Source organism: Sphaerodactylus townsendi, linkage group LG01, assembly GCF_021028975.2.
Source record: "Sphaerodactylus townsendi isolate TG3544 linkage group LG01, MPM_Stown_v2.3, whole genome shotgun sequence".
Lineage (NCBI taxonomy): Eukaryota > Metazoa > Chordata > Lepidosauria > Squamata > Sphaerodactylidae > Sphaerodactylus > Sphaerodactylus townsendi.
The window spans coordinates 87,405,667-87,419,535 of NC_059425.1; the positions used below are offsets into that span (position 1 = coordinate 87,405,667).

Consider the following 13,869-nt stretch of genomic DNA (forward strand, 5'->3'; position numbering starts at 1 on the left):
AATGCACATTTCCTTGTCACAGCGCCATCTTGTCTAAATTTTTAACATCTTCCATGTGTATCACATGAACCTGGTACCTGTGGTAATTAAATTTTAGAAATGAATTGTGAGCTGGGGAGGAGCAGAGCTATTGCAGAAAAGGCTCAAAGGCAAATTTGCCTTCACATGATGTGCAAATAGTCTTGATTAGTGATGTTACATGCTAAATATGAAAGACCAGGGTTCAGTGTCAATTGATGTGAGAGCCACTGAGTGAGTTTACAAGTGGACCCTGAAAAGTGTATCTCATTTCTAAAAGTCTGAGATTGCTTTAGGAAGTTTACAGCCCAATCCAGATGTCCCACAGCTTTGCCACGCTGTCTCCAATGGTCTTTCTAGAAGTGTGGGTAGGGAGAAGAAAAAAATCCACCCCACTGCCAGAAAGCCCTCTGTGGGGCCGCAAAAGTCCAGGGTCGGGGCTGCAGTACAACTGACCGCAAATTCAGGGTGACAGCCAACATTAGTCAGCTTCACCCCTTGAAATTCCCCAGCCTGCCCTCCCAAATTCCGGCATCCATTTGGGATGCCAGCACAGTTCCACCCTCTGAGAGCTATGGGGTGGCTGGCCACCAGTGCATTTGCTCTGCACAAACAGGGATCCCCCTTATATGGGAGGGAGCAAGGCAAGCATGCCATGCAGTCCTCTGCCGTTCCCTGTGCTGTTCCAGGCCTCCCTCCCCGGTCTGAACTGGGCTGCCTAATCATTTCACTATGTAATAATTCAGGATGTATTCTTCAGCAGTGGCCCTGCTCATGTGTTATAGTGAACACATATGTCCTGTATATATATATCCACGCATCTATTTGTAAGGAAAATCCAATGTGTGTTCATTTTACAAATGAAACTAGGGAGCAGTACCTGGATAAATGTACAGTTTAAATCTTGCATTGTTTACCTGCTTTGAATACAACATGAACATTATTAGTAGTAGATGCTACTCATGCTTTGGGGAACTATGTACATGTATAAATGCTTTTTGCACTTCAGGATCCTGTTCTCTGGCTTCAGCTGGCCATTAGCTTCCTGTAGAGGTTTGGTGGTCTTCCCTTGAAGCTGTTTATTTACCAAACTATGCAACTCAGCTTTAGAGAATCCATAAGAGTCACCCTGCTTAGTCTTCTATTCAACAAAGTATTATTAGAGTTCATTTTATTCACATGTTCAAAGTTAGGGAATGTACAATATAAAGAACACAAACATTAGAAAAACAAGTACTACTTGAAAACATTCTAAGTCACATATTGCTTCAAGCTTAAATTTTCCCCATAGTTTTCTCTAAAGTGATTTCAGTGCTCACAAAATCAAACTGATGGAGCTTCACTTCACCCCTATCTCTTTTCCCCATTTCCTGTCTAAGAATTACACGTAGAAACAAAGTTCGACTTCCTGTATGGCTTTGCTGCCTAACTTGCAATTTGGTTTCTCAGGGTTAAAGCCAAAAATACTCAAGATGTTTCTCATGTAGTCTAAGATGAATAGCTCACCTCAAGGTCACAACCCAGCATGTTCTGGGGACAAATGTAAACATTGACTCTAACATACAGCTATGTTCCCAGTTGTTTACTGGCTCCAAAACAGTATTTTCCCTATTGACACATGGAAGCACCAAGAAGCTGTTTTTTCAGTGCAAGTGCAGCCTGGAATAGAAATGCAGCAGTCGGCTCTCAACAGGTTGAAGTACCTATGGCTTAAAGGAAGTAATATGAGAGATGGTTCCTGCTCCCCAGGGGCAAATGGCCATCTCAAATGAGAGCACAAGTTCTCAGGGTGGGAGAGGATTCTACAAAAGGCTGAGCCAGAGGTTTTTTCCTTCAAGCAGTACAGAATAGATACTACAGCTAGAAAAAACTTCCATGCCAATGAGGAAACAGCAAGGAGTGAACATGTCATGGACTCCTTTACTGGTCAATGTTAAAAGAGCCCAGAATGAATTCTAATACCAGTGTTAAATTTGGGATCCAAATCAAACATCTTTTCAACCTGCAGCTGCTTGGTTCCCTAACAAAAGAGCTGCTCCAAATTCAGAGAGTGCTTAAATAAAAAGCCTGAGAAACATCAACTTCAGTAAAACAGCACTTGTAGCCATGACTGGTAGTCACTCTGATAGAGATAGATCCTATGACCCATCAGCAGAAGGTGCCAACAATCTATTATGGCTGCTGCAGATTTCCCAGCTGTGTGGCCATATGGTCTTGTTCACCTGCATCTGTGATTGGCATCTTCAGAGGCATGTCATGGTAAAATGACCTTCACTCCGTGACAGTGTGGAGTGATTTGTGTAGTTACATTAATATGTGTCCTGGTGGTTTGAATGGGTGAGAGTCATCTCAGAAAGTGGAATGAGGTGAGGCAGGGGGAAGGGGAAGGAATTTGTAATAACTGTTGAACTGATGAATGGTGTTTGAAAAGTCCCCTGGTTTTTGGCGTCCTTTAGTACCAGCAGCCAGGTTTTGTCAGACTACATAGGGAATCCACTGAAACACACAAGCACCAAGACAGTTTCAACAAAAAGGAAACAAGCCTGAAAATCAACAAAACTTGGCTATTGGTACTAAAAGAAATCAAAACTAAAAACCAAGGGACTATTCAAATACTATCTAACAGTCCACCAGGTACTACTGATTCTTCTACGCCCTTTCCCCAAACTGCCTCATTTCGCTCTGGTTTCTGTGATGAGCCCCACACATTCAAACCACCAGGACACAAGGCAATGCAACTGCAACTCCACCTCACACCTGACAGGAGGGCAAAGAAGATACTCAGCCACACAAATGTGGCATACTGTGCCACAGGAACACATCTTATCATGACATGCCTCTGAAGATGCAAGCCACAGATGCACACAAAATATCAGCAGCTAAAATCACCAGACCATGGCCACACAACAACCAGTGCCAACAATCATTAAGCATTCTGCTTTTCCCCTTCCCCTGCAAAGTTTATTGCTAAGGTTATGGGACAACCATCCCCCACCCCCACAACAGCATAGGCCATTTTCCTTTATTCCATAAGTGGAAAGTAACAAGCAGAAAGTCCAAAGCAATTTTGTTCCCTGCCCCTCTCCTCCCACAGCTGTTACTCCACATGGAATATTATTTTGCAGAAATAAAAAGACTGTTGGGGATAAGAGAAAGCTATGAAAAGCATCGGCCCTTGCATGGTCCTCATCCTGGATCTAACCCACTACGGTTCATAAATGTGACAGTTTAATAAGAGAAATCTGACATTTTAATGTTAATAATTTCATTGTGGTGTAAAGATGCAACTGTACGAAAACACACAGCCAAACTTCTACATTCCATTAACAGTGATTCAGGCTGCACTCCCATCACAGACCAATTTGACAGTTCATCAAACTGGAAGGATAGATAAGAATATGATACTGTTACTTCACTGCAACTACCAAAACAACATTTGTAACCTGGAGTGCTCCATGCATGTAGCAGCTGAAAGATGTACTAATCCATCCTTCAGCAGTGTTGAAGACAGAAGAGCCACAAATGTATGGTAGAACTTCACTGACTTTCTTAACAGGTAGTGTCTCCATTTTACAGTGATATTAAGAACTTAATACACTGACTGTACTAAAAATTTTAAATGGCCTCAAACATAAGATCTTTACCACGACCTTTTTAGCAACTTATTGTCTAAATATGCTTCTATACTGATTAGTTTAGATGGCTGTTTTCCCATTCCCTGCTAACATGGTAGCCATAAGCATGTTTATAAGTAAGTCACAATGACGTCAGTGAGCCCCTTTTAAGTGTATTTAGGATGGCACTCATAGATCCTAGTAAAAATGTTTAACCAAAGCCACATGTTAAGGTGTGTTTTTTTAATCCTATAACTGCAAAACCATGTTCTCTCAGAAAACCATATGCAAAATTTTGGTGTAAGTTAATGTATACTATTCCTTTTCAAAGGATCCTAACACATAAGATTCTTCAGGAGGAAAGTGCCACAACTCTGTTGAAACCCTTGGGGGAAGTTAATTCTGATAGTTAAAGAAACTTAAACACCCCATTCAAAGGGGGACCAAAAAGGCTCTAGGGAGCAGCATGGTCTTGCACTAGTGCATTTGCCCTCCCCGGGGCACTTACCCTGGTGGAAGGGGCAGATGCACTGGTGGCTGCCTGTCCTGAAGCCCCACCACTGCAGAATCCAGAAGTCCAGGCTGCATCAGGGCTGCACTGGGGGGGGGGGGGGGCAGGGTTGAGGGATGGGAGCACAGCTCCCCAGCCCCCGGATTTACACCACCTTTTTGGTGTGTAAGTATTGTAAGCCCTATCAGGTTTTCGGCAGTAAGGGGAGGGGATTCTGGCCTTTTCTGAGCTCCCTGCATGGCTGGAAAGCCCTCTTGGAGGCAACAGGGTAGCGCTGCAGTGGCACCACATCCCACTACTTCTGGGTTTGGATAGGGCTAAAAATAATTTAACCAATTTCTAATGCTACCTTTCATTTAGAAAAGGCCTTTAGGACGTGATAAAATTTTCATACAGCCCTCTAAGATCCTTGTAAAAACAGAAGTCAATGCAACAAACTGTTGCAAAACCTCATGCAAAATGCAATCTGTGCTTTAATTCTGATTCTAAACTGGAGATATGGAACTAGAAAGAAGAAGGAGGCAAGATATCACTGTTTCATTAAAATTTCAAACTCCAGTAAGGGCACCTGAGGACTGAGCAAAAGCCAAAATTAGTAAAAGGCCAAAAACCCTCCACTGCAACCAGAAAACGGGTTAGGCAGAGTACCTGATGTATCTTTGGGAAGAACAGATAAGCGACATTCAGCTCAAAAGTTCACAAAATTATTGAGATGTGTTTGGAGAGCATTCACAACTGCACAGAAAAGTTACCCTTTCAAATGTTGCGATACTGACACACAGCATTCTTTGAAGAGATTTTGTTATTGTGGCCACAAAGGTTTTTAAAGTGTGTTCTATACACTAAAACAATATTGTTATTTAAAGCAAATCATCACTTTAGGAATCTTACACTTCAAAAAGGTTGGTAAAGATACAAATACTAAGCGTTAACCAAGGTTTGTCACATTCTGTGATCGCCAATGGCTTCTTCCTCTGACCTATACAGATCTGTTTGTAGAAAAAGCAGAAATATGTTATATGCTTTGAAGTACAACAAATTTGCCCTGTCAACTCAAGTCTTGTATGTACCATGTGGAACACACACTGAATAGATCAGACTAGTGGCAAAGCCCAATTCATAATTTTAGAGAGTGATCAAAATGTCAATTTGTAAAAAAACAAAATAAAGCTGCTTAAGAAATACATTTTAGTCCATCTGGACAAAGCATTAAAAATACTTCACAATCCAGTTCAGTGGAAACAAGTCCACATTACTGTCAGTCACTGAACAGATCACCACTACTGGCTAAAGATTGTCTACATAAGTCATTTGGTACAGTGGGTTTATGATAGCAAAGAAATGCAGCTTAAAATACAGGCACAGCACATGATAATCTATCTCACTGACACATCCAAATGGCCACAAAACTCAAAACTATAAAACATGAAGTTACTCCCTACTGTGAAAAATTTCAGAATTCTCAAAATGCCTGTAGTATTTCAGACCCACAGTTTTCAACAGCTAGCTATGCATGGCTATTCATAAAGACCTGCACAATATGTGATCCATCAAACCAAGTGGATGTCACATTGTTATAATCAAGGCCCTTGGAAAGCTCCCTATCTGGCTTAGCCAATCATAAAGTCAGATGTACACTGTCCCAAGATGAGCTACATCACATGAAAATGCAGTGACATTACACCTTTCAAATAATTTCACAGCAACTTCTTTGTACAGTCTATCTAGGGGCTACCCAATGTAGAAAGTCTGAATTAGTTACAATTTAACTTGAGTCCCACACATTTTCATGTGACTTAAAGATGAATGTCCTCTGGATCAGGATTGAATTTATATTAATATAAGGAGACAGAGTATTAGTCAACAAATTCTACTAGGCAGTTTTTGGCTCTTTAAAAAAAATCCACATTCATTATAAAAACCTAGAGATTTTAGAAGTCATCCAGAAATCAATAGAAATACTTGTTGCAACACATTCTTTTAAAATAAGTTGTCAGAAAGCTACATTGGCAAATATATATCCCATCAATATGGGTCCATCTGTTCCACTTACTGCAGACAGAAAAACCAAAATATAAATAACAAAACAAACTGTTGGAAAATCCTATTGTAAAAGCCTTACATAAGTAATTCGGGGCTTTGCACCAGTAACCTGAAAGCATTGGAAAACGCTTTCTGAATTAAAAAGTAGTCCCATCAAGCTGTGAATCACCGAGCTCGAGCAGAGTAACACCTCATGTATTCCGTCATCCAGGGATTGTCTGGGCCGGAGGATTTTGTTCTCCAGGTTCTTTCTACTTCTGCTGAGTGAATCCGCTTCTGAGACAACTTTCTTTTTTCTAACTGCCTTCTGTTCTTGGCTCTTAATGCCGACTCATGAATCTGCCAGAGATATTTAAATGTTAGCTGGTTATCCAGAATATGCAACTTGCAATCTATATGCTAGGGACATCCACATGTTGAATTCTCTGTGGACCTGTGGCTTCTGTTATTCCCCTTGAAAACTTATTCTCCAGTAAGAGACTATTTAATCTTTTTTTTCATGCTTTCAAGTCACTGCTAACTTATGGCAACCCTCCTTGCCCAATATGGTTTTCAAGGCAAGATGTGCTCAGAGGTGGTTTTCCATTGCTTGCCTCCGCATCATGACTTTGGTGTTCCTTGGATGTTGCTAATCCAAATACTAATGCATATTTTTAGACCAAAGCTAGTTCCCTAGCAAGCAAGACAAATTTATCCCCACCTTGAATCATTATCTTTAACCACTTCTCTCTCCATCCTTTCCCAAAATGACCTTATTTGGTCACTACCCAAAATCTGAGGAAGTGTTACAATATCCCTGAATGTAGATACCATGACTGTATATACAGCAGGAAAAAGTTGATTGAAAAGTCAACTAGGAGCAGAAAGAGTGGTCAAACTGCCAACTGCACTGGCCGATTATATGCTAACTTCAAAGCAATTTTCATACACACCCAATGTCCAGTCAGTCTTTTGCATGCTTAATGAACACACATGACATGAAGTCAGCCTGAAAAGAGTAATGAAGGAGGCGGACCTTAACTTTAAGTGTTTCTGCTTACATTCATGTGGTTGACAAGCATTCAAAAAACTAAGTCAAAAGGGTATGAATACCTTTCTTCACCTAGTAATCCTCATACAAGAGAACAGGGAAGGGAATTACTTGGCTCCTGAATGAGCCTTATTGTGGATGGCATTTATTTCACTGATGTAGTAACTGCCCCCACTTCTTTGCCCACTCACTTTGAATAGCAACTGTCCATTCAAACAAATCCAGACAAATCAGGCATTCAGCTATGGTCCTAGCTACTCAAGTGGGGTAAATGAATTCCTGCTATACTAGGCTCCTTTCTAACAGGGGTCCAGTCATGAGTATGGCAAAAATGGCAACCCCCTGAAGAGCCCCCCCCCCCATGACCTTGTGGGGTGTGCTGTGGCAGGCTATAAGGGAGAAGGACTGATTCCCCACCTTCACCAGCAGCTTCATATGGGCTAATGGGGAGGAAGTCAGAAGCAGAAGACAGGACAATGAGACAGTAGCAGCCCAGTCAATTCTTGATTAGCTGAACAAGATGATAATAGCATATGAGGACATAAGGAGAGTCCTGGTTTGGGGTTGTTAAAGCTATGCAGGCCAAAAGATGAAATGTGGAGACCAAAAATAGCCTGGATGGTGATGAGGAACCTGGACAAAAATCAGTTGTAACCATACAAGTTGGCTTACTTCATTTGCTGAAGCAGATGCACAGACATTGTGAGTTTTCTGACTGCCCGTATCAGTCTGTTTTTCTCCCCAGCCATACAAAGCAAATGGGTGTTTTGTTCCCTTTGGTATTTCTGTCCTTTCAGGACTTTTTGCTTGTTGTCTTTCAGGACTTTTTGCTTGTTGTCTGTCCACTCGGCTGGCCAAAGCACTGTGACTTGAAGAAAGGCCAGGCTGACTTGTTGAATTGTTCCCTTCTTTCCTCACAGACTTCTTTCCATTTTCCTTGATTTCAGCCTTTTCTTCAACTTTTTCTTGCCCTTCTTCATCTGGAGAGAGTCAGAAACAGGTTTAGCTTTAGCTATGAAACAGTACAGCCAGTTAGCATTGCTCAGCTACTTTGTTCTTATTTTTATTCATCCACACTACAGATGAGACTAACACCTGCCTGGCACAGGGTCCAATGCAGACCAGTGCATGCCAGTTAGCTGCAGCAGGTCACTAGATTTCTCATACCTCTTCTGCCCCGTGGAAAAGGCAACATTCCTTTGCCAAGGCAACAGATGCTGGTGAATAGCAAAGGAGAATAGCAAATGAGAGGCATCACAATTAGGAAAGGAGTAACACAAGATCAAATGCTTTCTCAGTGTAAGAGGTCAGATTAAGAATGGCTGCAGGGTGTGACTTGTAAAAGGACCTTTGCTCCTTTTCACACCAAGCGGGCTGGCATTGGAAGTCCTGCAGCTGGCATGCATTAATTTTTGTGATTGCTTTTCTGGAGAACTAGAGAAGAACAAGAAGCTTATGCAGATTTTAAGATGCATGAAACCATAGCAACAACTTACATAAGCAGCTGTGGATCCATGTGTACATCACCAGTACAGTTAAGGAGCTGTCAGCAAATCCTGCCCGTGCTGCACGAACAGCATCCTTATCAATGCAATGGATCATGATACTGCTACAGCTGTCATTTAATGAGAAGCAACAGAGAAGGCACACAAAAAATCACTGCTGCACAAACTGAAGCTTAATATAGGAAATGTCTTTCCCTCCAAGGTATCAGTTTAACATCCATTAGAGGTTCAAGGCCATCTCAGCTGCTGCCATATTTCTTGTCAACATTTAGTTCCAAATATTTTTAAAAGAAAGCACAGTGTGCTAACAAGCCTAGGCTCCATTGCTGGAGTCAGGCTTCTATACCTTTCCTTAGCAAAACTTCATTAGCAGAAAAACTGATCTAGTAGTTTTTATGAAGTTATTCCACCATTCATTATTATATCTAATGCCTTGTGTGTGCTGTTTTCATTTGTTTCCATGATTTGCTTGTGTTCACTATTTGTGTGAAGTGAGTCACAATCAATCCCCTGAGCATCTCACCTTCCATATTTAACAGATTCTAGCCATCATGGGAATGAGTTAGCAGTGCATCAGGCAAAACCAGTGTTCACATTACATTCTCAAGAGTACACACACAGAACAAAGATCCACAGAGTGTTCAGGGTTGTCTGTGGCTCGCTGCTGAGTGTAAAAGGGTTTACCACAGTGTGAAACATATTCTGGGCTTTTTGGGCCACAGAAAACTATGCTACTTAACTCCTTAACCATTTGACATTCATGGTATAAACACAATGCATTTAATACATTACAATGTTTGCCTTTTAAAGGAGTGTATTTAAGCTCTTTCAAGATATTATTGAAAACAAAAAGCCTTACGACAAAGTGGTCTATCAACCCACTCTTTGTTTTCACTGTAATGGATACTCAGAAGCCTACTGAGTAGGCCGGGGTCCCTCAGCGTGTGGGATTATACAAGGTTTGACACTTCAAGGTTTCTGACATCCAAAGTTTTCCAGAGCTAATGAGAGTTCAAGATACTCTGGCTGAAATCCCAAAGGACGCTCTCTTGTGCCAACAGAGCAAAAACAAAACATGCCGTCATAGCCAAAACTTCACCAGGTTAATGGATTCAACCCTTCACAGTCTAGACACTCTATGCTTTCCATATTTCTTTTAAAAGAAGCTGCATTCTAGAATGGACAGAGAAACATTTGGTGGCCCAGTCCTATGCAGGATTAGACACACCTAGCCTCATTCATTCATTTACGCATATTTAACTCTGCATGGGATCTGGCTACATTTTAGTCATTACCTTTTTGTGACCTGGAAACAGTACAGCATTGTGCTGATATGTCTACAGAATTGTTTAATGCACACAAATGTTGTACAGATCTTGTCTCACTAATAGAAAGAAATGTATCCCATTCTTAGAGGATTATTAAAGATTCCGCCATTGCCAGTAAACCAGGCCCCATTTTTGAAGTGCACAAGCAGGCGTGGAAACACAGCTTTTGAATGTGCATATTTTCTTGTTGGCAAGAGAACAAGGGGTGTCTCAGGAGAAGCCAGGCGTCAGGCTAAGAGGGCGGGCGAGGGGCAGAGCAAAAGGAGGGAAGGTTTGAAGCGGTTTGTTGTGGTGTGATGAGGCCCTCACAGCAGCAGAGCATCTTGTGCCTCCAGTGGAAGAGGGGTCGCTGCAACATGACAGCCGCTCCCCAAATCCTAAAGTGGGGGGTGTCGCTTTACTCTCACATCCGCAAATGATTGGGGGGGGGGCTTTGCTTCCAGCTGCCTTGTCTGAGCAGGATCCACTTGGGAAGCGGGTGTTGTACTCCGCAGCAAGCGACGGAATAAGGGCAGAACCGCCTTCTTCTGTTCCCGAGCAGATGGTGTCAGAGATTCAGCTCCACGCACTCTGGGCGGCAGGAGGCGGCCGCAAATCGGTGGCGAAGCGCCTGCGGGGTCTCTGCGCCCTGCTGCATGTTCGCAACACACCGAGCACAGCTGGACACGCAGCCTCGCGCAGCTGTGCCATGTTTTTAGAGCTGGGGAGGATCCCTCCCAGCAAAGATTAACCTCCCGCGGCGGCCGGGGAGAGATGGACGCCCGCACCATCCCCTCCCTTTCCACCAGGGTCCACGGCGACTCTGCCTCCCTTTCCGAGCCCCCCACCCACCCCGCCGCCTCCTTCCCGCCCAAGGTCACGCCAAGAGACCTGGCCACCACCAGCCAGGCTCTGGTCGCTCCTGCCGGAGGAGCGGCGACGGGCCATACCGGGTCTGCGCTGGGGTTCCGGCGGGCGGGCTCTGTGGGTCTCCCCAACGCCGTCGAGCCTGCCAGGACCATCAGGCTGGCTGGGCGCTGCCGCGTCCTCCTCCTCCCTCTGTCGGGCGGTCGGGGGGCTGGATGTGCCGGGAGGCGACGGGGACCCGCCGCTGCCGCTGCCCTGCTCCCAGCCGTCCCAAAACCAGGGCCGGTGCGCCTGCTCCAGCAGGCGGCGGCTCAGGCGGTAGCTCAGCAGCTCCTGGTAGCAGGGGCCGCACGCCTCCCACTTGGGCTCCTTGTAGCGCTTCATGTACTCGCTCTTCACGCATCGCGATGGCACCATGGCGGCCCTACTCCGCCTGCCCGGCGGGGTCGCCCTCGGACCAAGAACGGCTCCCCTGGCTCCCCCAGAGGCGGGCTCCTCGCCCCCACCCTCCCGCTGGAAGGTTTAAACACAAACAGCGACGTCCTGTGTCCGCCTCCGCCCTCGTAAGCCAATCAGCGAACAAGCAAGGGGGCCGGTAGTTGCGTCAAAAGCGAGCCTTGGGAAACTCTCTAAAACATCAAAGGAGGCACCTTGCTCCTGGGGCTGCTGGGGCCATCTGTGGCCGCTTCAGCCGGTGTTCCATGGAACCTTTTCCGGGTTGGGATGGGATGGGATGTGGGGGGTGGGGACTTTATTTTAAAAAGGCTTTGCGTGGGTGATGCTCCTTCTGCAGTGCCTTTAGTCATACGTTTTTCGTCACCCACCAACTCAGCTGCTCAGCAAAGTACCTTATACACGTGATCGCAGAAGGTGCCATTTAAAAACAGAGCAATAAAACAGCAATTTAAGTCTACTATAAAGATGTAGCCTTTGCGGTTTCGAGCCCAAGGAGATATGAAGCACGAAGAGGTAGAGCACTTTCCCTGTGAGGAAAGGCAAAGAGACTCAGACTTTTCAGTTCAGAAAAAAGGCAACTAAAGGTGGACATGTGTGTGCAGAGTGCCGGCTAGACTTATGGCAGCCCCATAGGGTTTCCAAGGCAAAAGATTAACAGAGGTGGTTTGCCTGCCTGTGAGTAGTGACCCTGGTTTTCATTGGTGATCTCGCATCCAAATATTAACCAGGGGCCGCCCTGCTTGACCTCTGAGATTGACACGATCAGGCTACAGCATGGTTAAAGTATCAGACTGGGATCTGGGAAACCAATATCTGACACCTTTTTGGTAGTGCAGAAAGTAAAAAAAGAAGAACCCTCCCCGCAGTCAGAAAGCCCTCCATTGGGCTCAATGGATTTATGTGTGGTGTAAATTGCAAGCCAGGTTGTGGCTTATCTGGAGGGGAAACCAGGGTAGAAGCTGACTAACATCGGCTCCACCCCTGACCATGCCTCCAGAACACCCTTGCTACACTGGCAGGGCCTCCAGTGGTGCAGGGACATTGACATGGTGCTCTGTGCTGCATCCAGGTGTCTCAGAGGGCTGTGGTAGCCATCTGCCAGTGGATTTGCCCCTCCACTGAGATAAGTGACCCAGGGAGGGCAAACACACATGTGTAGAGTACCAGCACCATCTCCAGATCTTGCTTCTGGCCACACCCCCTCCCCCCTGCATTGGTCCGTAAATCTCAAGCCAAGACCTTTGTGTTGCCTGTAAAATCTACTTCTGGTGCTGAGGCCTGATGTGCATTCAGTCTGTGTCAGTGTGATGCAAAGAAACCTTCCAGCCTGTCAGGAGAAAGGCAAAGGAAAAAAATTACGATTTCTGGAATGAGCCTGATAAAAGTATCAAATGTTGCCAAAAAGATTAGCCACCAGAGATGACTGGATCATAATTTGGGACCTTCGGTTATGATATCTATGTGCTTTGTGCTATTTCCTACTCCCCCCCCCCTCCCAAATTCTTCCCTGTCACAGTCAAGATGTCTTTGTTTCATACACAGGCAGTGTGTTGGGAATTATAAGTGAAAGTGTTAAACAGGTGTATGTATGTAAAGAAGATGCTGGGGGCCACATTCTAATGAGCTGACATATTGCTTGGGCACTAGCCGATGACAAAATGACTCTGTTCTTTGACTTCCTGAAGACATATCACATTCAGGCCATGATTAATGATAGAGGTTTGCAGCATGATAATCATCCTCCAAAGACCACTCAGCAATTGACCTTATAATGTAAACTTCTCTGGAAAGCTTATCAAAATGGAAATCAAGGCCATCTCCTGGCCTTTGTTAAGTCCAAACTGTCTTTCAGAAAATTCAGTCATCCCACTTACACTCACAGAATATCTATATGCAATTATAGTGTAATGCGAATAATTTTTCACTCCTAACAACACTGAGGATGGGTTCTGATGGGTTCTAATATAAAGGAGGGTACATTTAGCATAACTGGGACAACTTCCACCTTGGGATCATCTGATGTGCTCATTGTTCCCAGTGACATAGGTATAGATTTTTTATGGGATGGGTTCAGGGGGGCCATGCCCCCACCCACCCCGGGGGCATGGCCATGCCTCCCTAAGCCCCAACCCCCACCTCAGTGCTTATAAAAGCAGCTCTCCAAGGCTGCGGATGGCAGACTTCCCTGGCCTGCCCCCCTTACCGGCTGGGCTCCCTTCGGGCAGAAACGTAGCTGGGGAAAATGGAGCCTGGTGCAAAATCTGAGTTTGGGGGGGGGGGCATGGGCAGCCGCTTTGATGCTGGAATCTACCCCCAAACAGCATCACTTTCAAAGGGGTTTAAACAATTTGTTTGTGTCTACCTGTATAACAGGAGATTGGACTGGATGGCCCTGGTGGTCTCTTTCAGCTCTATGACTGTATGATTGTATAAATCTCTGAAGAAAGAATTCCAGAGTTTTGATGATATTACTGAGAATTAATGTTTTCTGGGTTGCCCCCCACTTACACTGGGACAC

The 13,869-nt window shown here is 44.6% G+C and overlaps 1 protein-coding gene across 1 annotated transcript; it reads right to left on the reverse strand.

Moving 5' to 3' along the window:
• Nucleotides 1-1,172: 1,172 nt before the first annotated feature.
• LOC125427177 (centriole, cilia and spindle associated protein) lies at nucleotides 1,173-11,414 on the reverse strand. The gene is made up of 3 exons (XM_048486300.1): nucleotides 10,979-11,414; nucleotides 7,889-8,196; nucleotides 1,173-6,525 (listed from the first exon to the last, which is right to left on the reverse strand). The coding sequence occupies exons 1-3, from the start codon at nucleotides 11,310-11,312 to the stop codon at nucleotides 6,352-6,354; spliced, it is 816 nt and encodes a 271-aa protein (XP_048342257.1). The 5' UTR covers nucleotides 11,313-11,414; the 3' UTR covers nucleotides 1,173-6,351.
• Between the last annotated feature and the right edge of the window lie 2,455 nt (nucleotides 11,415-13,869).

Bases quoted from the DNA above. Each gene is read 5' to 3' on its own strand.
- LOC125427177 (XM_048486300.1), bottom strand. From the start codon at position 11,312: ATGGTGCCATCGCGATGCGTGAAGAGCGAGTACATGAAGCGCTACAAG. The intron at 8,197-10,978 runs GTATGGCCCGTC...GACTCTCTCCAG, and splicing joins GGAACCCCAGCGCAGACCCG to ATGAAGAAGGGCAAGAAAAA. The intron at 6,526-7,888 runs GTAAGCCAACTT...TATCTCTGGCAG, and splicing joins CATCTGCTTCAGCAAATGAA to ATTCATGAGTCGGCATTAAG.